Consider the following 27809-nt stretch of genomic DNA (forward strand, 5'->3'; position numbering starts at 1 on the left):
GGAATCTCTTCATCCACCAATGCAGTGCAGCAACTTCTGGGATGGAGCTTAACCCCCTCGAACTGCATATCCGATCACGGTACACCAGTTCAAAACAGGAAGTGAAAACATACAAACCACCCACAGATCTGTTTGCTCTTAGTTTTAAAAAAGTGGACAAAAAAGTCAACTCTCTTCAGAAGCTGGGGGGATTCTAATATTAAGACTTGCATCAAGTTTCATAACACATTTATACTCACCATGGCAGGTGATTTATAACGGGCATGTTAGAAGCGAGCGCCCGCACTGTTTTATATAGGATAATAAAGTTTTCATCAACCAGAGGTTCATATAAATGCCACTTTTAATCATGAACAAGTTTGCTTTCAAGTAAAACTAATATTGTTTTAAATAAAATATAAATTAACAGGTAAGAAGTTATACCAGGAAAGAACAAAAATAAAGACAAATGTGCACTAACTGAAGTCTGTGCATTTTCCAGTCCTTTCAAGCTTATGAGAGTTTCAGGGAGATCTCTGGACCATCATGAAACACTGTCAAATGAAGGATGAAAAAGAAATCACTTTTGCCACCATAAAACTATGCTTCTGAGACATCAAGGCGAAATCTATAATGACTAAACGAAGCAATGATTTCAGTTGTGTTTTGCATAAACACAGCAGTAGCCACAATAGATGTTTCTCTTCCGTTGCAGTACCTCAACACTTAAGATGTCAGCTTTTCACATTTTAACAGGTCCATTTGTTACTGCTTCTAAAAAAACCCCACACTTCCTTTTTCTTGATTTAGGAGGCTGAGAGTTTAGAAGCTGAGTGATATCAACCATGGACTTGAACAAAAATATGCACAGCTATATCCACTCATCCTATCTAGTAAGTGATATTTCAATATTTTACTGAGGAAAGAGAAATCAATCATTCTGTTACCATAAGCTGCCTCCACTTATTTGTTTACTGGCATCAAGTCTTGACTTCCCCTCCCCTTTAACGTGAAAGTGCATTTACTTTTTTAAATTACTTTTAAAAAACATTTTTGGCAGATATTCTCTAGTCCATTCGGCGTAGTCTGACCTCGATTTCCCATAATCTAAGTTGTTTCCAAAGCTCTTGCTGAGTTTAATACTGCTGGGAGAGGTTTCCTCATATGATTTTTGGGGGGGCGGGAGGGAGAAACCCTGAGGTAAAAAAAAATGGCTTGTACTTTAAAAAGTCTAATAAGGAGGCTCTTTATCCTGGTGTTTCATAAGGCTCCTGGAATCTTCTGCGGTGGGAGGCCTTCCTCAAGCCAGAGGGAAGCGGATGAGCCATTGCGCAGCATTCTCCGGTGAATCCGTCTCAGCCTCAGCAGATACAGCACAATGGACAGCAGCACAATCAGAAAACAGACGAAGAACAAGTAGTGATTGTAAACAAAGGAGAAGCCCCTCCAGTGGGAGTGATTTCCTCTGAAGTTCTCTTGCTGGATGTCTCTGAGAAACAAAGGGGGAAAACACGTACAAAACAGGAAACAGGACTTCAATCCTTCAGCAAGGCAAAAAAATTGCCTTTTGATCTTACCACAAAAACTGAAAGCACGTACACTAAACACATCTCAGCAACCATTACTGTCGTTGAGCTATCTGAAGACAAGAGGAATCTGGCTGACTTGCTGGCGTTTGTTTTTTATCCGCAGAGATTTTTACAAGACATGCTTTGATTTAAAATAAGCACCCAGGCCCTACGTACAAGTGTTTTATATGCTAAACTTGAAGCAATGTTTCCTCTGCTCTTGTTCGCCACCTGCTTTCATATCAAGCCACCCCACCATCCAAGCCTTGCACCTAACCATTTGCAAAAACAAACAGTACCTTAAAGGTAAAAATCGTGTTCGGTAAAGGATGGCTCCCAAAGTCCATTGCACTTCCTTATCATAAACCTGCAGAGCAGTTTTTAAGTTGCTGTAGTTGATGGGAAAAGAGAAACCACTGTGGAACACTTCATACATCCAGGAAGACTTAAAACACTGATACCTACAGAACAAGCGGAATAAAGGCTGGTTATGTGTCATTTGATTTTTCATTTTTTAATACTACTTATACAGTGCCATCGGGTCACGCAGCACTTACATATACAAGATTCAGATCCCTGCTCTGAGGGGTTCATAACCCACTGTAAAGACAAGAATATAGATAGCCCCAGGCCCAATGGTCTTCCACATTATATACGTTAGGTCTTCTCTGTGCCTGTCTTATAGGTGACAGCGGGTTAACCAATCTCTTATTATTTAAGCCCACTCTTCTTCTCCGATCCAGTACTGATGTGGGTTAGCTGTTTTGGGACTCACGGGAACTGGGGGTTTGTTCCCCCCCCCCCGCTTTTATGAAGGGATGGCACCAAGCACAATGAGACTGGAAAGCAACACGGAAGCCTCGATTCCTAGTCACCTGCTCCAATCATGAAACTACACGGCAAGGTAACACCTGTCCTGCCAATCAGTGACATACGGAGATACCTCAGATTTCATTAAAAAGTTTTATAAATCGCAATAAAAATGCATTACAAGATTGTTTCCCATACTCCAAGAGTTGCATTGCTGTATCACTAAAGAGCAACACTGGTTTACGATCAAGCTCTCTTATAGCGGATGCAATTAAGTTTCACTCAACCTGATCACAATAGGTCCTTTCTGGCCTGGGAATCTTCAAACTTGCATTCAGATTTCCAATGCCTTTTTAAAAAGGGAGAGACCCACCTTCTCTCTCTAATATCCTGGGACTGACACAGCTACACCTATGCCACATACAACAATGTTTTAAAATCAGTCATTTGGGCATAACGCTTCTCTTCTGGCAACTCTGCACGAATGATTTCTGCTGTACAAACATGAATACTCACTTCAATCTATGAAGATCAGCATGTGATGCATAAAGACCACGGTCAAACCGTTCCTGCAGGACAGACCACTTAGTGGCACAATAATCCTTAACAAAACAAAAAAAGGCTCTGTTTACATACTAAATTAAGGAAAATATGTGATGCCAATGGATAAGCAGCTTTATAAACAATGAAATGGAATTTAAAAATAAAAGTCAAGGGAAGGCTGGCAAAAAGTTAGTGGGTCACAGTTGGTTTGTGTTCTGGTCTCCTTTTATATGATTTGAAGCACATCTGCTGCATGACAGATAAAGAGACTGTAGTTACATTTTTCAAGTGTAAGAGTTCGGCCTGAGTTTTCTACAGTTCCAGCCCAGAATTTGAGAGCTGAACTCCAGACAATCTTGCTCATCCTAGAATCCCTCTACTATTACGTAGTAGCGAATCGTTCTCATGAGAAAACCCCGATGAGGCCAGACAATGAGCTACTGTCAGTTATATAGGAAAAAGGAGTTTGGATTCCAAAAGAAAAGCCTCATTGCCCCAGTTTCAGAAGTGGACGCTGTTTTGGATTACTAGGAAGATTATACCACAAGTATACTTCACCTTTGCAGCTTTAATAAATTTAGCAGCACTGTAGTCTCCCCCCATACGCAATACATCTTCGGTACAGTAGAAAAACTCAGAGAAGCCATAAAACTCGCTGTTCTGGAAGTGCACTGCAGGCTGATAGATGCCGTTTAAAGAGGTCTGGGTTTCATTGGTCTTATTCATGAGAGGCTGAATAATTTCACGACACAGATTAAAATCTCCAGTCCCTCGCATGTACAGTGTCTGTCCATTCTGTCGGATTTCATCCTCAACCTCTAGAGGCAGGCAAGGGTCCAGGTAGGGAGACTCAGAAGTCATACCAGTCTGTTTACCCAGAAGTCTGTCGTAAAATTAAGCACAGTTGAAACAATCGCAGGTACAGTACGCTCAAAATCTTATTTCGGACAAAGTTACATCATCAAAACAGATAGAATGAAGACCAAGTCATTCTGACTGGAGCAAGTTTTGGCACCTACTTTTGCATTCAGAAACCATCATACAGAGTACATTAAGTCAGGCACGCTGCGCTAGATCTACCGGAGCTATAAGCCATTTGGTCCGGAGACAGAGGAAACAAAAATTCAAGCCACTGCAGATTTTTTGTATTATGTTAAGATTTTACAATAACTCCATGAAGTGCATCTAAAAATGCCTCGGTGCAGAGCAGGCTTTATTCAGAATGCTGAAGCTACCAGAAACAACAGCTGCATCGCTACTCCAGTTACAGCCTGGCTAACTGATGCAAAAGTCTTTAATTAGCATAATTAAAGAAAAAAGTTTCATAAAAACAGTAACTGGAAGTTGGTACAAAAAAAAAAAAAAAAAAACTACACACACACAAGTAGAAGTGCAGCTAAAATGGATTCTAAGGCCCCGTCGACAGTGCCCCACATTTTGGATCAAGGTGGTGTCAACAGCAAGGTGCTGTGCTGTAACTCCCCCGTGTGGACACTGTGCACACAAACTAAAATAAGCGAAGTTAATAACTTAGTGCAGCTTGATAACTTAATTGGTTAACAACACAGTAAAAGCCTCCTGATTGGTTAATCATTAAATCACACCGTGTTTCAATAGCATGTGCTGCAAAGAGCTGCAGGAGGCACATTAAAGGACTACTTGTGGCTCCCATGCTTCAGTCTGAGTATGACTGCTCCAGGCTGATGCAGTGTGGGATCTGGAGGAGATTTCCGTTTTGAGGGCGAGTCAGAGAATTTTCCCTCAGCCCCAAAAAAGAAAACAATTATTCTATTTATCCAGTCAGACATTTGGTACCTGCAGTTAACTATACTGCTAGAACAGACTGCTTGGCTCAGTGAAGCCCGAGCACCTCACATGGGCGAATTCAAATGCTCCCAGGCCCTCCTGTGGCTGAAGGAATAATTCCTCCATCAGCAATCTCAATGGTAATTTACAGCACTTGTATAAAAATTGACTGTTTCCTAGAACAGAGCTTCAAAATAATTTGCTGGAATGGCAGGTCTTGGGAACACCAAACACTTTGGATCATGAAAGCAGGCTTAGGTGGTTCTCCCAGTCCACGCTTTCTTCCCTGCAGCAGGACAGTTCCGTAGCCCTGAGAGTAAAGCCATGCGGCAGCATTAAAGCACTTGAGTCCTGCTGAGCTAGCCATTCTCTGAACATCATACTTCTGCCATTTGTGGGTCACAAACCTATTTCAGTCTATCAAGGTTCCAGAGTATTCAAGTTAGGGAATGAGTAGGAATAGTATTTAAAGAGGGACAGTATACTGCTCAACAATTTTACATGTGTCTATTTAGGAGGTCTACATTTTGCTTGGGTTTTCAGGACAGTTTAAGCATTTATAATATGCAATCAGCCACACAGCAAATTACCTGTTTCTAAACATTGTGTTGGTAAATATACTGTCCTCGTATCTCTGCCGTGCTGCATTCCCACCAAAACCAAGGAACGTCGCTACATACACTCTGTACACGTGCTCGGTCTGATGAGCATCACAGCCCAAATTGAACTCTGCAAGTAAGTTTTTGGCTACTTCCTCCTGCAAGCACCGAAGTGACAGGAGATTAGAGATACTTTTGCAATATAAAGCAAAGCTAGTCACAACAAGCCTATGAACACTCGAGTGCTACAGGCACTGAAGTGTCATCTCAGATCGGTTCTCAGAGACTCTGCATTCAGCCACTCTCACTCAGATTGCCTCAAGACATGTCCCAAAGTTGCTTGTCAAAATTTCTGAAGCACTTCAGAGAAAACACCAGTTCCGACACTTTGGGATGGTCTTCACTACAGGGAGATCTATGCTGCTGCAATCGAGGTAGCAGGGATCGATTTAGCGGGTCTAGCAAAGACCTGCTAAATCAATGGCAGAGTGCTCTCCGGTAGACCCTGGTACTCCAACTCTCCGAGAAGAGTACGGGAAGTCGACCAGAGAGTGATATTCACGTAGCTAGAGTAGCGTACCTTAAGTTGATTTACCCCGGTAGTGAAGACAAGCCCTTCAAGTAGAATGTGCAAAGGGAACGGGCGTAATGGTGTGTGGGGGTTGCAGCATCTGCAGTAGCAGGCTCACACACATTTGCTTGGTCAAGAGGGCAGAGGGAGGACCAAGGCATCACAAAAACTCTTTAGATCTAACATCTGACCCCAAATTCAGATAGTGCCTTATAAAACGATATGCTGGTAAACAATTCTTTACAACCTCTCGAACTATCAAATTCATCTTTAGTTCAGAGGACAATTTTTTTTTTTTTAATAGTACAAATAGTCAGTTTCCTCTCCCTGTTCAAGTTTTGAAACACTTAAAGTATAAGTGCTTTGTCAAAGACTTGTAATAAAATAAGGAGCTCAGATGGTATGTATTTCAAAGATTAGGATGATCCCCCATTAACATTGGTATTGAATTCTAAGTTTTCAAAGACTTCTCCAATTAGATTTCCACTCCAGTATCCTCTTCCTATATATGGGCATATCCCAAAGATGTGTGTAGGAAGAAGGGGAAGAATATTGCAGTAGATCTTTTGAGGAAAGAGGACAATTCTGCCCTCTATCTGAAGAGGCAGAGCTTGCTAATACAATTGTTCAGAATGAGGAAAAAATGCAATTTTACAGACTGCTTAAATAAAAATTGTTTCGTTTTAATCATGTATTGTTGGTCAAAGCCTGTGTTTCTTATACAGTCTCTCCTCTGGCAAATTCACCAGGAAGTCCATGGGAGTTTGCCTTATTCAAGACTTCAGGATTTGCCCTAAAAATCAATACATACTTTTGAGATTAAAATAAGTCATATGGTTCCATTTGAAATTTAGAAACAAAGTTAGTTCTCGTCTCTTTCACAGCACATATATTGTGTAGTGCACATAGCACATTTTGTTTAATACAGTGACCTGTTACTTTGATCATTTTCTCACGTTCAAGTTTATCAAGGGAAATTACATGACAAATAAATACAGCTCCCTTTTTATGCGGGAATTACACTACTTTTAGCATGAAAACTCTTAAGTACAAGTCTGCTTAGAAAAATCCAATTAAGAAAGTTAAATACTTGTACAAACGAACTTTCCACCATGCTTTATCAACTTATTTTTTTCAAATGAACAAAACACAAATGAATTGCTTAGCTGATGAGGGACTCGTGGTCACATCTTCTCTTGCCTGGTGTTGGGATGTGATGTAATGAAACAAAAACCAATGGATATGGGTTAAAAACAGAAAAAATGTACAGATAATAACCTGCTGTGAAGAGGCAAAGCTTACAGTTTTAGGGACTTCATATGCTATCTGGGTCGACACACCACCCATGTCGAGAATACCCACTGTCCTCTTACGAATGATGGCTTCTTTGTTCTCACTGGTAGGGATATGCACCTCTACTACTGCCTCATCCTCTGGAACACAAAATGGATAGCTGGCAATTCTGAGAAATACATTTGTGATGGGATCTGAAGCAGTATCAAACTCAAAGAGAAAGAGCACCTTCCATTGAACTGCTGTGTTGTTAATTACAAAATTTAATATTGAACATGAATCACTGGACTAGTCCGGTGAAATTTAGATATTGCTCTTTGCACAGTGCGTGACTGGTATGCTCCAATATGCCTATTTGAAGACACTCATTAAAAAATAGTTATCTGGCACTTCACTTCCACCCCCATGTGTTGATAATATACAGGAAGTTCCTTCTAAAATATAATTAATATACTTGCCATCATCAATATGTTCAAATCGTCCCAAAACAAAGTTGATGCCAATCCACGCATACACTCCTAGAAGCATTTAAAAAAAAGCAGCAAGATTGTAAAAAATGTTAGACCATCTGGTAGCTTTTTAAAAATCTATTACAGTTTAATCTCCCTCACTTATCTTTATGTTCATTTCATTTGTTAACACATTGTATGTCAACTGTGTTAGACACTGAAACTTTTTATAAGCATTACTTCAAAATTTAACAGTTTTTGTCACCTAAAATACTCAAACAATTCTCATAAAGTTCATTAGTTTAATCATTCAGTAGTTCAGTCATTCTTTAAGGCAAGTTTTTAAGTAAAAACAAAATATCAGAATAAAACGGGAAGATCTTGTCATCTATAAGTAATGCTACATTGCAGTCATGGGTATTTTTAATAGAAGTCAAGGACAGGTCATGGGCAGTAAACAAAAAGAAAAGGAGTACTTGTGGCACCTAAGAGACTAACAAATTTATTTGAGCCTAAGCTTTTGTGAACTACAGCTCACTTCATCGAATGCATCCGATGAAGTAAGCTATAGCTCACAAAAGCTTAGGCTCAAATAAATTTGTTAGTCTCTATGGTGCCACAAGTACTCCTTTTCTTTTTGCGAATATAGACTAACACAGCTGCTACTCTAAACTGGTCAGTAAACAAAAATTCATGGGCCATGACCTGTCCTGACTTTTACTATATAAGCCTGACTAAAAGTTGGGGGGGTGGGGAGTGGGAAGAGGGGAATATTGACTCAGCAAGACAGCTCTGGGGGGCCCCGCGGGTGCTCCCTACTCAGCTCCTAAGCGCCTCGTGCTGCCTCCGCTGTGCCCTAAGCCCCGGTTCTGCAGCTCCCATTGTCTGGGAACCGCGCCAAATGGGAACTGTGGGGGTGGTGCCTGCCGGCAGAGGCAGTACGTATCGCTAGGAGCTGAGGGAGAAGAGTTCCTCTCGCCCTTCCAGGGAACCTGCCCTACATAAGCACTTCCCCGCATGCCAATCCCCAGCCCTGAGCCGCCCCCACCCCCACCCAAACGCCAGCTGCTGGGGAGCAGGGGGGCGAGACTGCCCCAGCAGCAGCCTGTGCGACGGGCCCAGGGGCTTCGTCAGCTGCTCAGGAGGCCCCTGACCAGGCACACCAGCAGCCACTGCAGAAGTCATGGAAAAAGCCAAGGAATCTGTGACAACCACAGAGCCTTATCTATAAGCCAGTCATAGCCAACTATTCTTCCTCTACAGTGAGCATATATGTTTCTAAAAAGACTACTTTTTTCATACAATCAGAAATACAGGGCTGGAAGGGATTTTGTGAGGTCATCTAGTACAGCCCCCTGCACTGAGGCAAGACCAAGAAAACCTAGATCATCCCTGACAAGTGTTTGTCCAATCTGTTCTTAAAAATTGCCAATGATGGGGATTCCACAACCTTCCTTGGAATCCTATTATATTGGACTGGCTGATGTCAGAAATAAGAGAAAATGGACACATATGGCCTGACAGCTAAATAAGGAGGCATTTGTTATTTCTCCTGATTTTAGATGACATTTTTCATAAATTATTGGGCATTTTTTGCTTTTGACCAGGATGCAAAACAGTTGCTGTTGAGACATAAGAACTCTTAACTTACCAAGCATTTGGACAAGCCAGAAACAACAAGAATTTAACAAAACGGGACTGGAAAGGAACAAAAATATGTTAAAACTCTTTTCTTCTACAGCATTAACTTACCTTCCTGTTTCCCTGAAATAACTTCTGCATGAGAGTCCGAAAACAGAAAATCAAAATGCACAGGAATATCAGTGAGCAGATCTTCTAGTATTGCCTTCTGCTGGCTGCAAAATTACCAACATTTTGAACAACGGTTAAACTACTCAAAGCACTAAAATCTTTAAACTAAATATTGAAAGAAATAAGGTACCTATTCACCTCTCAGGCAGGATTCTCATCCCTGCAGTACAGAGGATATAGAGAGGAGTTTCTTTGTGTTTTGCACGGGGCACGTGTTCTGCAGCAAAGTTCAGAAGTGGAGAAATATAATCACTGACTCTTTCAGGAGAGCTAGCAAACTCTGAAATGCCTAGAGAAACAGATAGATGAATGAGGAAATGCCAAGTGTAAAGTAAAAGTTTCTTTCACATAAAAGCATCAAACTTGCTTTTTTTTTTAACCTCATAGGCTTTGAAGATTTAAAGTAATTATTTTTACATAAAATTAGCTATTTGCAACCGCTAACCAGTTTTGTAAGAAAGGGGCTCACAATCAGTTAATGTGTGTAAGGGAATTACTTAAAAACTAAAGAAGACTTGCTCTACTAATAACTTTCCAGCTAACAGTCAATGCAAGGCACAAACCAAGTACAAAATACTATTAAAGTATCTATGCTATATATAACCCTCATAACAATTCATGGTAATTTCTTTTTGGCTCTATCAATATAGCTTAGTGAAGTTCTAAAGTTCTGAAATGCAGTTTACCTCACCCTGCTCCCATTTCTAGATGTTTCAGTTCATTGTGGTTTTTAGGTTAAGATTAATATAACTCTTAAATGCTCAGCACAGACTTTGGCCCAATCCTCATTGTGATCAGAATAGTGCTTGCTATGCTGTCACCAGCAGCATTTCCATGGTCAGCATACACAGATATTTTCACACAATGGCATGAGAACTATGCAACAGGAAGACATGGATTGGACTTCAAAAGGAGATTGCTTAAACTCTTATTTTAAAAGTTCCCAAACAGTCAGTTTTTAATTATTCAAATACGTTGTTCCACTAAGTTACCCAATTGTTTACTTTCAAATTTGAGACAGATTCCATTTATGAATTAAAAATAACTTTGCATTTAACCTAAGACCTTACAGCATTTTACAAATAGTAAACCTTATAAACCGTGAGAGAGAAGTATTTCCCGCTCTGAAAAACGGAGGTAACTTCTGTACAGAAGTTAAATGACTTAAGGTCACCTAGTGAGTTAACTGCAGACGTGAGAAGATAACTCAGGTCTGACTCCTATTCTAACCAATAAACAATGGCCACAATCTATAGTTCAGCCCATTATCACTTCTTTGAATTTGTCTCTGAAACATTTAAAAACAAACACACACACACCCACTACTTGTTTGCCAAAATAACAGAATCAAAACTGATTCTAACTGAGCAGAACTGGTTATTTAACTGACAGCTCAACCTGTGATGCTTATAGGTACCTCCTACCTCCACATTGGCAGCATTGTAACAAACTGTAAAGCTGAATAAATCACCTTTCAAACCAAAACACAGATGAAGTCAATGGAGGACTACAATAATGTAGTTGTCCATTTCATAGTCCTTTGGGAAGCCACTGCAATCCAGTCATTAATATATAATTTGATATGAAGCAATTTTAAATAATCTGTGGCAAGAATTGCTTTACTGATATGCCTAAATATGATTTATTACTCCTTAATTTATACTTGCATCTAAGATATTTTAAAAGATGGACATAGGTTGGTTGTTTGTATTCCAACTGACCTTTCAGGCAGCAGGAAACAGTTTTTGGTTTTGAAGCCTTATTTTCTCTACCAACCTAGCATGATTATTTTTATGATTGGAGACGAGAGCAAGCTACATTATGACATTTCAACTAGCTTAATTTTCAGATGGTTTTACAATTAAGATAATTTTCAAGAAATTGTAACACTGTTCTATTTATTACTCGGAGGCCCTTATAAAAGGCTGTTTATGAAATACATCTAATTATTCAAATATGCCTAGAGACCAGTTGTAGCTACGAGACTCCAGAATTAAAAAAGAAGTCAGCTCTCTTCAGAAAAATGAAGCCTTGGGATTTTAATATGAATCTTGAATATTGTTTTGGGTTAGATAATCAGCTGTTCAGTCATTTTTTTCTAAACATTAGGGTTTTTCATACCTGGTTTAATTTTCATAACCACTGGTTTTCTGTTTTTGTCCCTCATTTGTTTGATGTCCAACAGATCATGTGGGTTGCCATTGTGTCTTGGCCAACAATACACAAAGATCCTAGACCCGCTGCTGCCACAGTCTACCACGATGCCATAGTTCAGATTGGGATTGCTGGTATCTGTAGCTTCAGTGTCAGTCACTCGAGCAAGGTATCTAGAAGAAAAAGCGGCTAAAGTCTATTGGGAATAAGGTTTTGTTTATATGCATGTGTATTATAAGTGTGATTTGATATACCAGACTAAAAAAAATTGTGAGGGTCTTTAATAGAAGGGAAAAGTGGTTGGGTTTTTTTTTGTTTGTTTTTTTTATTAAATAGACCTTAAGGCACACCATACATTATGAGATTTGTAAGCATTATCGTCATTTTGCACAGGGACAACATGAAGCACAGGGAAGAGAAACGTCTGCCCAAAATCATACAGTTGTTGGTGGCAGAGCTGGAAGTGGAAGCCAGGAGTTTCTGACTCCCCGTCGGAAATGTTATCTACTACACAGTACTTCTCCTTCCAGCTTTTATATGTGGAGATAAGGACAAATCAAACATCCTAAATTATTGGAAAGATTAATGGTTAATAAACTAAAAGCAATTTTAAGTGAGGAGAGGTACATCTAAAGAGAAACATGAGAGAAAAAATTTAAAATACAATTATGCAACATATAGACATTCACATACAGTCGATTCCCCTTATTAGCAACCTCTCTGTTGCCAGCAAAGAGTTGCTATTATCTGAAGGTTGTCAATAAGCAAAAGATAGATGTGCAGAGCTGCAACTCCGGGAGGAAGCACTGCGACATGCACGATGTCTCCCTGCAGCCCTGCAAATCTGCCTATGGTTGGGAGGGGAGGCTGCGGACAGGACAGCAACGGGGAGGGTTGTAAGACTGCAGCCAGGGAAGGCATGTCCGAGTGCTTCCTTCCTTTGCTGCATCCCTGCAAACCTTCCTGAAGCTGGGGCTTGGTACGTTCCTGCGCTTCCTTCCTGGCTGCTGTCCTGCAAATTTGCAGCCAACGAAGGAAGCACTGGGACATGCCGAGCCTAGGTTCCCGGTACCAGGGCAGGGCACAGCCTGGAGAGGACAGACAAGTACTGTGCATCCTCTCGGGCCCCCAGCGCTCCTGACCTCTGTGGAAAGCCCCTGCAGCTCCCCTTCCAGCTGCAGGCAGGTTTGTGGGACTGCAGCCAGGGATGCCATATCAAAAAGTTGTCAATAAGTCGCATGCCTGTTGCCAATATCCAAATCCCATTTACATTAAAGGCAGTGGGACAGGATCGGTTCCTGGCAAAACACTGCTATTACCTGGAAGTTGTTAATATCCTGATTGTTATTAAGTGGCATCCACTGTATATGTAAGAGAGAGAGATAAACATATACAGTTGTCCAACAAGCTCAAGAGAAGAGTGCCAAAAGGATATAGGATTTAACAAAAAAGTTCAGACCTCACTTGCAAGCTTGTTTAGGAGTTTACGCCTTTGCCTTCAAAATACAAAAAACAATAAGTGTGAAATTACTCCAAAAGTAATATACAAGGTTTGGAGAGAGGAAAGGATTCCTCCAAGACTGATTTCAGTGAGTAGCATCTTACATAAAAGGCTTTCAGTCAATTTATTTTTCCATGCTGCTTCGTACACATCAGGAGACCCAATCGCGACTCGCTGGTTCAACTGTTTGAAGTGATCAACATGGAACACCTGAGTTATGTTCATTTCCTGTCCTGAACATTATATTAGTCCTCACCTGTGAAACTTTTTATCCCTGTACAAACGCCCATATTTATTCCGGATGACAAGGGAATAATAAAGCAAGGAGCCGGCAGCAGCAAGTATACCAATGACAATAATTTGTCGCAAAGTGGTGTTCAGTATACGAGGACACCCCACTGGGGAGATGCTGAAGTGCCAGGAAGCAGGAAACAAACAGGAGATGCTGATCCTGAAATTCATAAAGGAGACAGACTATTTGAAATGCATCCTAAAGGCAGGGAGCTAAGCCTTCCCAAAACTGGCTAAGAATTTGAACAAATACTTAAATGAACTTCCAACTTTAAAGGTACATACAAAGGACCTGCTCCTGTTCCTAATAAAATTATACTGAACTCAGTGGGATCAAGATTACACCCTGAATGCTCGAAGAATCATCATCACAAGTTTAACAGCCAACAAACACCTTTCTGTCGGAACATGCATCCTACAATTTCAGTCAAACAGATCTTTAACTACCAAAATCTTAACGTTGCATAGGCCTCCTACTCAGGTTTTGCTTATGTTTCAATGACATCCAGCGTTAACAGAGGTTTTGCCTTTGTAAAATGCAAACAAGCTGGAAACCCAAATACTTCAGCACTATGACAGTACATGAGCTTAGGCAAGTGTTTGACACATGCAGCATTCTATTCCACACCACAAACTTTAAGCTCTTAATTTCTGCTTCAGAATCCATGCACAACAAGTTTTAAAAGCTGCACAACAAAAGCTTCTTTCATAAGGCTCATTAGCACAAACATATCAGAATGAGTTTTGAGTATAAAACTGTTAAAACCCTTTCTGATAAGAACGGCCATACTTTGTCAGACCAAAGGTCCATCTAGCCCAGTGTCCTCTTTTCCAACAGTGGCCAATGCCAGGTGCCCCAGAGGGAACGAACAGAACAGGTAATCATCAAGCGATCCATCCCGTTGCCTGTTCCCAGCTTCTGGCAAACAAAGAGGCTAGGGACACCATTCCTGCCCATCCTGGCTAATAGCCATTGATGGATCTATCCTCCATGAACGTACCTAGTTCTTTTTTGAACCCTGTTATAGTCTTGGCCTTCACAACAGCCTCTGGCAAGCAGTTCCACACGTTGACCGTGCATTGTGTGAAAAAATACTTCCTTTTGTTTGTTTTAAACCTGCTGCCTATTAATACATTTTGGTGACCCCTAGTTCTTGTGTTATGAGAAGGAGTAAATAACGCTTCCATATTTACTTTCTCCACACCAGTCATGATTTTATAGACCTCTATCATATCTCCTCTTCGTTGTCTTTTTTCCAAGCTGAAAAATCCCAGTCTTATTAATCTCTCCTCATATGGCGGCCGTTTGCCCTATTCCAATTCCAATAAAGCTTTTTTGAGATGGGGCAACCACATCCGCACACAGTATTCAAGATGTGAGCGTATCATGGATTTATATAAAGGCAATATGATCTAGCTTAATTTGCATTTTAATGGAGCTATATTAAATGCCACTGTACTTACTTTCCTTTAATACCATTGTTTCATGGCACTCAATCTGTTGTGCTCTGGAGGATGGTGTTACAGTGAAAGTGCTTTATAATTCTAACACCTCTGTTCTGCATTTATTCTTAGCTTTGCATTATCATGTTCAGCAGAAATGTGATCCAAGATTCGTCACTTTTCATTTTCAGAACAATTTCCAAATAACTAACCAACTAATCCTCAATGTCCCTGTGAGGTGGGTGGTATTGTCGCCATTATAGAACTATGGGAAAAAAGAGATTGAGTGGATGCCCAGATTTAGAGGCACTCAAACCTCAGAGCTGGGATTGGAGTTCAAGATTTCTAGGATTGCAGCCCTGTATTCACCATCCTGCAACTCTAGCTGTTTGATATTGAGGATTAGTTTGAGTGTCTCACCTTCCCATGTTGGGATATTCTGATCAGGGCAGGCAGTCAGGCAAAGTAGCTTGTGTTCTAGTATCATCCAGACATTCCAGATTTATAAGGCACATGGATCCTCCCCAGAGCCATCGTTCTTCTATTCCTGTATAACACAGATTTTAGTTAAATTAAAAAGTGATGTTCTCAGTAAGGCCCCAATCCTGTAATTCAGGAGCCTGAATGAAGTCAAACACTTATTAGGATTAGTTTTATATATTCCTTGCAGCATATCTGGTAGAGAAGCTCATTTTGAGGAGTTTATCTTTAGCTCTCGTAAATCACCAACAGGGATGGCAGCCCCCAAAATATAAATCATTCCAACTGTATTCTTCCGGAGGATTTTCAACATTTCAAACACAAAAAGCAATAAATCCAGACTACATTTCATTAATATTCTTAAATAAAGCATTTCTTTCCAATTAATCCCAAAGCACTTTACAAACACAGGCCCCAATACCGAAACAGGATCTGCACAGTTGGTTGATGGGATCCCATATGGATGCATGGGTACACCCATACACATCACACTGTGAAATTGAAGCCCTAAATATATACTGTATGAATTATATGCATGGATCACTTACCACTGAAATGCAGCCACCAATGAGATGGAACAGCAGCTGTAGCAGTGCACAGCAACACCATATAAAAAGCTCAGGACGGGTAGTGCTGAAGAACAGTGAATCAAGTTGGAACTGCAGGGAGAATTTAAGGAAAAAATCTGAATAATTAAATTGGAATTTGATCCACACCAGCATTAACATATTTCAATAGAGGAAACCTACCAGTTTACAAAAAATTCTGATATGTGATTTTTATCTACCATTGTTAAAAACAGCATTTACAACTGAGGGAAAGAAAAAATACACCTTTTTTTCAGTTTACTTTCCCATGTGACAGCACCTTTCCTATAGTCAATTTCATGTCTGTGTGGGCTTCAAACAATAACAATGGAGAGAAACATTAAAACCATGTAAATATAATTCTGAAACCACAAATTGCCATGGAAACTATCAGGCATATGTAATACCCAGAACTACTTTTGATTTCTTCTGCTTTATATTTTTTAAGCTTGTCTAGGTTTCATATTGGCAATGTTCCTTTATTAAATAAGTAAAAAGTTACTATTTCAAAATAATTTTGGATGTACGATTCTTATTTATAGTCACACGTGCCCACTTTTACTCGAACCGTCCTCTCAATCAACAATTCTGTAAATCCAGATTACAGGTTAAAAAAGCACTCTGGTTCACAAACTCAGTGGAGTAAGGAAAAACTCTTTTTGAAAGACATTGTGAGACCTGGATCACCAGACGCATTTTCTCCCTCAGCTCAAAAATCCACATAGCAAATGCAACAACCCTATCATTGCCGTGAATATGAGAGTGTTTTCAAAGTCTCATTTACAAAATGACATACCAGCCAGCCTTAATTATTCTAGCAGATACGCTGTACAACAAAGATGCTACAAGACATTTTGAGAGTTAGGTTAGAAAAACAGCCAATCCTCTGTTAGTGCTGCAGTCAGTAAAACGGTGTCCTTCAATACTATAGAAGCCTGGAAAGATCAATATTTCAAGGTCTGCGTGGCCTTTAGCAACGGGAGGCAGATAAACTTTACTGACCCAGATGACAGAATTTAAATTCTGTATTCAGAGAGGGTTTGTTTAAAGGAAAGTAACAGGTGCAACCTATAGGGTCACAGTGCAGCGTATGGTTTGATTAGCAAGGTTAGGACAGCAGCTCAGGAACATTACTACTGCTTAGGGCACGTCTACACTACACCAATGCAGCTGCTTCTCTGTAGCACATGTGGTGAAGACGTGCTATGCTGACAGGAAAGTGCTCTCCCGTCAGCATAATGACTCCACCTCCGCAAGAGTGTCCTTTCCACATCCCTGAGCGAGGTAAGTTACATCGACTTCACTGGCAGTGTAGACCGACCCAAAGCAATAGGATAATAACGCCAAACTCTTATATAAACCTTTCCAACCCCAACATTTTCCACAAACCACAATTATAACCTTCACTCATTCCATCACAGAGCGGGGAAGTGACTGGCCCCAGGTTGGCCACATAGTGAGCCACACAGCAGAATCAGGGCAGATCCCAGCAGTCTTAGCTCCCAGTGCCCCCCCTGCCCTAGTTCCCTAGGACCTCACTCCCCTCCTAGACTCAGAAAGAGAACCCTGGAAGCCACACTTCTAGTTCCCGCCTGCTGTAACCCGCTTACCCCATCCTAGAACTGGATGTTCAGGAGTTCCAGCCCCCCCCCACCCCAGAATAGAACCCAGGAGTCCGGCCTCCCAGGCCCCCCCTTCTAGAACCAGAACCAGAACCCAGGAGTCCGGCCTCCCAGTCTCTCTCTCCCCCTCCCCTTCGAGGGCCAAAAACAGAACCCAGGAGTCCCCATCCAAGGGATGGAACCCAGGAGTCCGGCTTCCCAGTCTCTCCCCGCCCCCACCGAACCGAGAACAGACCCAGGAGTCCCAGCCCCCCTTCGTCCCATTGCTTTCCCAAGCCAGGGGATGGAAGGAACCCAGGCGTCCGGCCCCCAGCCCCTCCCCGCCCGATGCTCCGGTGGGGAGGAAAACGAGGCGACTCCTCCCCCGACGCCCACCCCATCAGCCCCGACCCTGCTCCTACCCGCTGGTCTCGCTCCGGCTTGGCTCAGCCCCGGCACCGCCGCGGCGCGTCGCGACACCTCAACCATTCCCACTTCCGGGTCCCGCACGCCGGACGTGACGGAAGCACGCCGGCCTTCACGCGGGAAGCCCACGAGAAGCTAAGGGGAGGGGAGCGAAGGGCAATGGGCTGGGCTAAGGATTGGTCTGCGTAGGCCAGGGGGGCGTGGCTAGAGGCTGGGGCGGGGCTGAGATGGGGGCTGGGGTAGGGCAACAAGGCATGATGGGAGTCTGGCTAAGGCAAAGCATCATGGGAGATAGGCGTGAGCTGGGAGCCTGGCTAAGGTAAAGCATCATGGGAGTCTGGCTAAAGCAAAGCATCATGGGAGCTAGGTGTCAGCTGGGAGCCTGGCTAAGGTAAAGCATCATGGGAGTCTGGCTAAAGCAAAGCATCATGGGAGCTAGGTGTCAGCTGGGAGCCTGGCTAAGGTAAAGCATCATGGGAGTCTGGCTAAAGCAAAGCATCATGGGAGCTAGGTGTCAGCTGGGAGCCTGGCTAAGGTAAAGCATCATGGGAGTCTGGCTAAAGCAAAGCATCATGGGAGCTAGGTGTCAGCTGGGAGCCTGGCTAAGGTAAAGCATGATGGGAGCCTGGCTAGGAGTGGGCTGGGGGCATGGCTAGGGTCAGGTATAGTGGGGGCTTAGTTACGGCAGGGCAGCTGCTGTGTAAGGGATCCAGGCAAATAATTAAGTGGCTATTTAACTGTCCCTCACGTGGGGTTCATGCTGGGCCAGCGGGGGCTGCTCATTGACCTCCCCAACGTTTATTTATTTAGCTTTCCAGAGTATTGAACCATTGCAGATTTCCATCAGAATTAAAATTAACAATGAACACAGCCCCTTTTTAAATGCAATTTTGCGGCACAGATACTAAAGGTTCTTCCAGCCCTATGTGGATTAACAGACCACTACTGTATTTATATCTGAAATCTTTGGCACTACTTACAACACTCTAGATGCTTAGGAATCATCCTGTAACTTCACACCTAGGGCACTGCACACATACAGTACTGGTAACCCCACATGTTTAAAAATCATCAGTCTCGGGACCCAAAAAAATCACGGGATTGGTTTTAAAATCATAAGATTTTTTAAAACTGGGCTTCTTTTTATTTACCTTTTGGATTCTGGTACTTGGATCACATTTTCAAGCTTTTCTGTACAGCCCCAGGGCCTAGACATCTAATGGTGTTTTTAAAAGAAAGCTGAGATTTTCACATAATCACTCTAGTCCAGGAACTGGGACTTTAAGAAAAAACATCAAATATCACATGAGACTCCTCAAATGTTGCAGGCTCGTGGCACTGCACTTATAAAAACATTGCACACTGAAGGCCTGATCCTGCAACTGTGCACAGTGAGGGCACTGTGCACTTCGAAGAACACTGCAGGTAAAATCCTCCCCCCTTTGAAGTCAATGAGAGTTTTGCTGTTGACATTAGTGGGGCCAGGATTTCATCCTGCCTGCTTTGGGCCTGATCCTACAAACACTTCCACATGGGAATTGTTTTTGTGGAGATGTGTTTGCAAGATTCAGCTCACACTTTGGAATGCTTTGCCTATAGATTGTTTTATTTCCGCATGTTGACTAACAGACTGGAGCACCTTTCCATCACAAATCCACATGCGATCTTAACAAAGGCATTGTCCTCACAAATGCACTTTAAGAAGTTTTATTGCTTAGTCTTTATGAGCACTTGGTATTGGTCTTTATCTGCAAATCCATCCTTGGATATAAACATTAAACAATTTGACATGCAGCTCAATTGTATTCCACAGTCCAACAGATCATTAAAATGGAACCAAGAAACAGAACACTGAAAGACTTTAATCTCTCTGGACACTCGATTACAGACCTAAAAGTTGCAATTCTTCAACAAAAAAACTTCAAAAACAGACTCCAACGAGAGACTGTTGAATTGGAATTAATTTGCAAACTGAACACCATTACATTGGGCTTGAATAAAGACTGGGAGTGGATGTGTCATTACACAAAGTAAAACTATTTCCCCATGTTTATCCCCCGCGCCCCGCCCCCCCCCACCTCCCCCCATTCCTCACACGTTCTTGTCAACTGCTGGAAATGGCCCACCTTGATTATCACTACAAAAGGTGTTTGGTTTTTTTCTCTCCTGCTGGTAATAGCTCACCTTACCTGATCACTCTCATTACATTGTGTATAGTAGCACCCGTTGTTTCATGTTCTCTGTGTATATAAAATCTCCCCACTGTATTTTCCACTGCATGCATCTGATGAAGTGAGCTGTAGCTCACGAAAGCTTATGTTCAAATACATTTGTTAGTCTCTAAGGTGCCACAAGTACTCCTGTTCTTTTTGCGGATACAGACTAACACGGCTGCTTCTCTGAAAATTGCCACTGTAGTGTCTCCTTAATCTTATTGTCAGGAATGGTCTACTTATTACATACTCCTGCTGTGAGTGCAAGGGACTGGACTAGATGACCTCTTGAGGTCCCTTCCAGTCCTACACTTCTATGATTCAGCCACTCTACCTGGATCAACAGGCTTTTTAGTAAGTCTTTCCATTAACACTGGACCCATCACCTATGTCTGAGTTGATAATAGCATAAAGTTCACACCCCAGACTGGAATGTATCTGATAAAGTGTGTCTGTTTTTCTTCACATCTATTTACTGGTAATGCCAATGGATCTTCCAGCCAGTAATTTAGGTTGGGGAGCCTGCTAATTAGAAGAGAGCTAAAAGATTTTTGCATAACATTTAAAATGTGTCTAAGTGGAGATGCTGTTTGTCTTATTTTGATAAGAAGTGACTTGAGGTCAATCTTTGTGGGAAACAAGGCTTTGGGTAATGTGAACATTTACAATATAAAATATAAATCCCGGTAGGGATTATACATGTCAACAATAGTTCTGTCTAGTTTACAAAATTATTTAAACACTGTTCTCATCTGGGTCCCAATCTGACAGGCACCCCCAGGCTTAAGTTTAAGTACATGAGTAATCTGACTCAGTGGTTATATATCATGCAAAAATATCTCGGTTCTCTGCTAAGTAAATTCACTTGTATAAACGTTGATGGGATTGAGGCCATTATTTGGTCCTGTCTACAAAACTGGCCACTCAGGACTGGGAACCATTTTAGCTTGAACTTTATTTAAACGAGTTGAAACAAGTTGATTTATGGGTTTAGTTGGTTCATTTTTTTTACTTTAAATAGCAGGAATATCAAGTCTCATCTTCCCTGTTTCTGCTGAAGGACTCATTGGAAGATCAGAGAACTGCAGTAGGAGCTTTTTCAGCCCTCATTGGAGGCCATGTGGAATTGAATCTTTCACAAAAGATGGATCTACACTAGATTTCTTTTTATACCTTCCAGTGGTATCAGCAGTAGAAGCTCTAGTGTAGACAGTGCACTGGCATCTATACTACATCTATACAGATGGTTCTATAATGGGCTGGGGCATCAGCCCAATTTCATCCTCCTGCACGCTGGTAGAAACCCATTTAAATTCGAAACCAAAATCCAGCCAGGTTCAAGGTCCCAGTGCACTTTCGGTATGTGTTTGAATATTAACCCTGCTACTAATTATTATTATTATTTTATTTATGCTATTGTAGGAATGCCTAGAGGCCCAAATCATAGTTTAGGACACCACTGTGCTAGGCACTATACAAACAGAACACAAAAGACAGTCTCTGCTCTGAAGAGTTTGCAATTTAATCCGAGACAAATGCCAACCTAAATTCACTCGACAATTTCAGATCGATAAGGGCTTCTTCACTTCTTGCATTAACATATTGTGGAGAGTGCTACTGTACTGTGTTAAACAGCCATCATGTTCTATTCCAGAGGTGGCTACATTTCAATGGTGGATCCCTAAATATCCCTTGCTTACGTCTGAAGGAATTTGTGAGGTTTAATTAATGTTCTTTGAGATCCTCAGGTGGAAGGCACTACAGAAAGGCATTATTAATCTGCTAAATATGTTTTAAATTTACAATCAACATAAAACATGCCAGTGCTGACAGTTTCGGGGCAGTGAAAGTTTCCTTGACATGTGCGCGTATCATGTTTTCAGTCAAACACTGTTTCCATTCTTACCCATTTGCATGACTGCCTGGGGCGGGGTTGTATACTCAGCTGCTTTTCCATCTTTGCTGGGCAAGAGATTGACACAGTAACCTCCCTCTGTTTTTTCTGTGGTGTCTCTAAACATGACATCCTGGCACTTTTGCCCCATCAGAGACACTTTGGCAAATCTCCTCCGGCACTTGGTCAATTAATATGAAGAGTTCTCACTTCTCCTCGCTCAGCGTTGGAGGCCATTATTTATTTCTTAAAGGCACAGTATCCCACATCTTACAGTTTGTTTCCCAGTTGTTTGCTATTCACAAATTCATGCTGCCTTACCAATGTGCACAGTCTTCCCCAACAGGGTCACCTGCAGACTGAAAGGCAATGCTGGCTGGTGAAGATGGGTACGAAAAATTGATATATAAAACCAGAGAGACAGTGTTATCTACTGGACAGGGCACTGGACTAGGAGAAGACAGTTTTATTTTCATCTCTGCCATAAAACTCATCGTGTAACCTTGGGGAAGTGATTTTACCATCTGTGCCTCTGTTTCCCCTCCAGCCCTTTGTCCATCTTGTGTATTTAGATTTATGCCGTTCAGGGCAGGGATTGTGTGTCTGTGCAGCACACAATTGCTCTGGGCTGAGATCTCTAGGTGCTATTGTAATACCAATAAAGAACAATTATAAAGATGCCACTTAGATACAGTTTATAGCAGGTAAAGATCATAATGTATCTCATTCAAAACAGGGCAGAAAATGCTCACACTACGTATCTTTTATAGATAAAAAGAAAAGACTCTCTTCATGGCCTGCTATCCTTGGTATCTCTGGTATGACTGCCCACAAGAAGGACTATGTAAATATACTTAGAGAGAGAGACCTACCCAGTGCGTACTAGAATGAGACCCGCCAATTCAGACAGACCACTGAACAACCATCAGATGCTAACAATTTTAGGATGCTACTGACAGAGTCCGGAATTGAACCAAAGACCTAGAGGTTGAACACCTTCTCTTGTTTCTAAATAGCCATCTTTAAAATTATGGTGTAGCTAGGCCATTTGCTATGGAGCAACAGCAGCTCTTTAGCCAAGGCTCTGTATGAGAGAAGGGATAACCTGTATGAAGCCATGTGGTTGCAAAGAACTTTCCAAAGGCTGAAGCTCATCTCCCTCAAATTTGCTACTTGAAGTGGGACAGAGCCACATGCTCCTGTGCTGCTGCTGGGCTCTACATCCTTCATACATAAGGCAGTGTTGCCCACTAATGTGTTGCAAGTATGTATTCAGCACGGGGTGCCAAGCAACGTTGAGCTGATAGATGGTTTTGTCAGGTGATACCTCACAGCAAGGATTTAGCACGTATGAACTGCTTTGTTAAAATTAGATTCTGAAATTCCTTCCAATCGGTCACCTGGAAAATGTCTTTTCAATGCAGATTCAGCACCCACAATATTCTTAAGAGCTTGTATGTATTCGGCAATGGTGGTAACATGAGGCCCTGAGTTTAGGACACATTAAAGAAGGAACCACCGTATATACGGCTGTGTCACAACCTCAGCATCACTCCGTGTTTCTTTTTGTTAGCTGTTTTGCCATTTTCTCCTCTACCACCAGCCTTGTTTATGTGAAAGAGTCAAACCACAGTCAGGGCTGGGTTTGCACATGGGCCACACAGTGACCCTCCATATGGTTGAGCAGCAGGGTTTGCACTGAGGAGCTTCCGCACTACAGCACTGAACACGACCATCTGAGCTAAAGGAGTACCACTTGATGGTGGTAGTAGTAGTAGTAAACTATTATCCTCTAGTGGAAGAGCCACTAGAAGGGAGGGTGACACAAACTTTGCCAGGATGTTACACCAGCAACCTCCTCTCCATGAGCGCACACATGTCCTCCATTGTCTTCTGGCCTAGTCCAATTCCCAACCGTGGCAGATAAACTTGGGGAAGGGGCTATCTTCTTGTCCTCTCCCAACTCTCGCCTCAGTGACAAGTTCTCTAGCCCCATCCTCCCTAACCAAATCTTGATTTACACTAAGAAAGGTGAATTCTATTCCTAACCCTTGCTGTGCAGATAGGAAAACAAGATCTGGGGCTAACTAGGTAACAGCCTCATAAGGTTTTCTCTTCTCTGATCCATGCTGGTAGGAAAGACACATGATTCAGCAGGAATGTTTACCTAGCTAAAGTGTTACTGTTAGTGATCTCTGGTAGTATAGGTGGTCCTATTCCCAGCTCTCCCAGGGGCCTTGTCTGTCTGCTAAGAACTTGTGTTTCATTCCAGCCCCTAGTGTTATGCCATGATGAATTAATCTGCTAACACAGCTACAAAACAGACACTAGTGACTTTCTGATGATATTTGCTGGAACAAAGGTAGAGAGGAAATGTCCAAGTTCACTTGCCCCTTTAAACCATTTCAGTAGTCTAATTCTGCCCTCAACCCTTCTCTGTTTGTTACTGTGCAGTTCGAAATAAACAGACTAAATTCAGGGATGGGCCCAGGAGTCTGAATTTTGGTTGTGCGAAACCTCATCAATCATGTTTTAATTTTGCAAACCCCATGCTCGAAACCAAAAAGGGTCTAGGTTCCAATTTATCACGACTGCCAGAGTAGGGGAGGACTTCGGGTGACGGGTCCCGGTTTTCTTTCTTCTCAATAAGAAACAATTAGTTTTGCAAGCCGTCAGCCATCAGCTTTCAGTTTCACAAAATCAAAACCTGACCTAGTTTGGCTCTAGGATTCATTTTTTTCTCCAGACCACAGTTCAGGGGATTGTGAACAAAATCTTTCAGTTGTGGCCCATCTCATGTTACACAGTAAAGGCCAAACCCTGCTCTTTCTCTCATGTAAATTGGGTGTAACTTCCTGATGCCATTGGGAATTTACATCAGTGTAAGTGGAAACAGAATTTGGACCTGGGTGACTGGAATGAGCGCTGCAGATGCCCAGCTTGTCTGTAAATAAAATGAGACCACTTGGATTAATTATTATTATTATTTATTATTATTTGCAGTGCCTAGATGTCCTACCCAAGCTCGGGGAGTCATTGTGCTAGCTGCCGCACAGACACATAGTAAAAGACGGTGCCTGCTCCGAAGAATTTGCAAACGAAATAGGCAAGACAGACAAAGGTTGAGAGAGGACACAGAGGAGTGAAGTGACTTGTCCAACATCACACAGAAGATCAGCGGCGGAACCAGGAATAGAACCCAGGTGGCCTGGGTCCCTGTCCATCGCCTTAACATGGATGTAGGTGCTCAATGTTGAGAATTTTGGCCTACATGACCTACTTGTGACATAGGCAGGTGTTGTTATCCCCACTTGCAAGGGGAAAACTAAGGCTCCGAGAGCTGGAGTGACTTGCCACAGCTCACACAGAGTCAGTTTCATCCAGGAATAGAAGCCACAGGCTAAGCTTCTCTTTTCCATTCAAATGTGAACATCTGTCCCAAGTATCTGCACTGTGAAATGGAATGTTGTCAACTGGATTTAGACATTTTTAGTTTAACCCGGAGGTAAATATTTTGACAGATGGGGATTTATTCCCTTCAAAGAGCCATCGGGGCATCAGCATTTTGTCAGAATTATGCGGGGGGAATTCTTACATTAAATATTTCTTGGAAAGAGTGACACAGCTCTGCTCCTGACTAGAACTGAGATTACCATCATCCCTGTACAAACTCTGTATGCAAACAGAGCCGATCTCAGCACAGTGCAGAGAAAGAAAGTAATGCTTTTTGTAACCACTAAGTGGCAGAGAAGCTTTAAAGTGGCTGCATTAATCACTGCTGGGAAATATATCCTGTCCAGAGCTATGAGAAGAACCATTGGTTTTTCCTTGAGATAGGTACATAGATCTGTGTTGAATTTCTCATGATTCAGATGTGATAGGGAAAGGAAGATGGGATTGGTAAGGAGGTGTAGAGTGGTGGGAGGATTTTCTTGTCATGTAGTTGCTATTTAATGCTTAAGTTTGTATCTTTGTTTTTAAATCAGTAAAGACATATTATTAGGAATAATGATAGCAATACTAATTAATATATAATAATTAATCCTACAAATTAGCATTCCTTTTTTCAACCTGAAAATGTATATTTTGTGGGAGGAAAATTTGGTAAAAATCCATTTTCGTTTTCCTGAGCCATCCAAGCATTTGAAAGAAAGTGCTACCTGTTAACATAATACAGATAATTATTAATAATAATGATCGCTCATTGGTCCTCATCTGCTATGCTATTTAAAATGAGACCAGTAACCTTTACAGGCATACATTAAGGCTTTTCATCTAAATATTTGACAATTATTTTCTTTCAGTTACAGATTTGTTTTTTCCCCTGACTTTTACTCTTTAAACAATTTAATTTTATTTTGGTTCCATTTTGTTTATTATAAGGAAGCTCATTTGTTGTCAACTCTTTATGACAATAGGTGATACGTGAACCAAAAAAACCTGAAAGTAAAACACAAACCCACCCCAGAGCTCTTGATTAACTGGGTCTAATACCAAACTTTCTGCATTGATCTTGTCATATACCTACTCATTCCTTCCTTAGCCTTTCCGTCCATACTGACTCTCCCTCCGTACAAAGTACAACTTCATTTCGTTACTGTGATTTGTTTCCTTTTCAATTCACTGTTGTTTCAGGATTTGTGTCTTTTACTGTATTGTGGGTTTGGGGAAAAGATGTGGGTGTTTTCATTCCTGGACTAAAAGAAAAGGAGTACTTGTGGCACCTTAGAGACTAACCAATTTATCTGAGCATAACCTTTTGTGAGCTACAGCTCACTTCATGGGATGCATTCAGTGGAAAATACAGTGAGGAGATTTATATACACACAGAACATGAAAAAATAGGTGTTATCATACACACTGTAAGGAGAGTGATCACTTAAGATGAGCTATTACCAGCAGGAGAGCCGGGGGGGAGAGGGGGCGAAGAAAACCTTTTGTAGTGATAAGCAAGGTGGGCCATTTCCAGCAGTTAACAAGAACGTCTGAGGAACAGTGCGGGGGGTGGGGATACTGGGGGGTGGGGGGAATAAACATGGGGAAATAGTTTTACTTTGTGTAATGACTCATCCACTCCCAGTCTCTATTCAAGCCTGAGTTAATTGTGTCCAGTTTGCAAATTAATTCCAATTCAGCAGTCTCTCGTTGGAGTCTGTTTTTGAAGTCTTTTTGTAGTAATATTGTGACTTTTAGGTCAGAGATTGAGTGACCAGAGAGATTGAAGTGTTCTCTGACTGGTTTATGAATGTTATAATTCTTGACATCTGATTTGTGTCCATTTATTCTTTTACGTAGAGACTGTCCAGTTTGACCAATGTACGTGGCAGAGGGGCATTGCTGGCACATGATGGCATATATCACATTGGTAGATGTGCAGGTGAATGAGCCTCTGATAGTGTGGCTGATGTGATTAGGCCCTAGGGTGGTGTCCCCTGAATAGATATGTGGACACAGTTGGCAACAGGCTTTGTTGCAAGGATAGGTTCCTGGGTTAGTGGTTCTGTGGTTTGGTGTGTGGTTGCTGGTGAGTATTTGCTTCAGGTTGGGGGGCTGTCTGTAAGCAAGGACTGGCCTGTCTCCCAAGATCTGTGAGAGTGATGGGTCGTCCTTCAGGATAGGTTGTAGATCCTTGACGATGCATCGGAGAAGTTTTCTTTGGGGGCTCAAGGTGACGGCTAGTGGCGTTCTGTTATTTTCTTTGTTGGGCCTGTCCTGTAGTAGGTGACTTCTGGGTACTCTTCTGGCTCTGTCAATCTGTTTCTTCACTTCAGCAGGTGGGTATTGTAGTT

The 27809-nt window shown here is 41.8% G+C and overlaps 1 protein-coding gene across 7 annotated transcripts in view; it reads right to left on the reverse strand.

The window, feature by feature from the left end:
* Positions 1 to 325: 325 nt before the first annotated feature.
* ENTPD4 (ectonucleoside triphosphate diphosphohydrolase 4) overlaps positions 326 to 27809 on the reverse strand; it is a 53885-nt gene continuing 26401 nt past the window's right edge. For 5 of the 7 annotated variants that reach the window (XM_073324956.2, XM_073324954.2, XM_073324953.2 and 2 more), the window contains 13 exons: positions 15848 to 15958; positions 15240 to 15366; positions 13342 to 13536; positions 11552 to 11757; positions 9569 to 9719; positions 9371 to 9474; positions 7628 to 7687; positions 7155 to 7309; positions 5297 to 5463; positions 3459 to 3783; positions 2874 to 2959; positions 1847 to 2008; positions 326 to 1468 (listed from right to left, as the gene is read on the reverse strand). In XM_073324956.2, the coding sequence (XP_073181057.1) occupies positions 1240 to 1468; positions 1847 to 2008; positions 2874 to 2959; positions 3459 to 3783; positions 5297 to 5463; positions 7155 to 7309; positions 7628 to 7687; positions 9371 to 9474; positions 9569 to 9719; positions 11552 to 11757; positions 13342 to 13536; positions 15240 to 15247 (1848 nt within the window). In that variant the 5' untranslated portion in view covers positions 15248 to 15366; positions 15848 to 15958 and the 3' untranslated portion in view covers positions 326 to 1239. Of the gene's footprint in view, positions 1469 to 1846; positions 2009 to 2873; positions 2960 to 3458; positions 3784 to 5296; positions 5464 to 7154; positions 7310 to 7627; positions 7688 to 9370; positions 9475 to 9568; positions 9720 to 11551; positions 11758 to 13341; positions 13537 to 15239; positions 15367 to 15847; positions 15959 to 17909; positions 17999 to 27809 lie in introns of those variants that run through there. The other 2 variants (XM_073324957.2, XM_073324960.2) reach the window with 2 other exon arrangements.

This window comes from Lepidochelys kempii, chromosome 26 (genome assembly GCF_965140285.1).
Source record: "Lepidochelys kempii isolate rLepKem1 chromosome 26, rLepKem1.hap1, whole genome shotgun sequence".
Taxonomy (NCBI): domain Eukaryota; kingdom Metazoa; phylum Chordata; order Testudines; family Cheloniidae; genus Lepidochelys; species Lepidochelys kempii.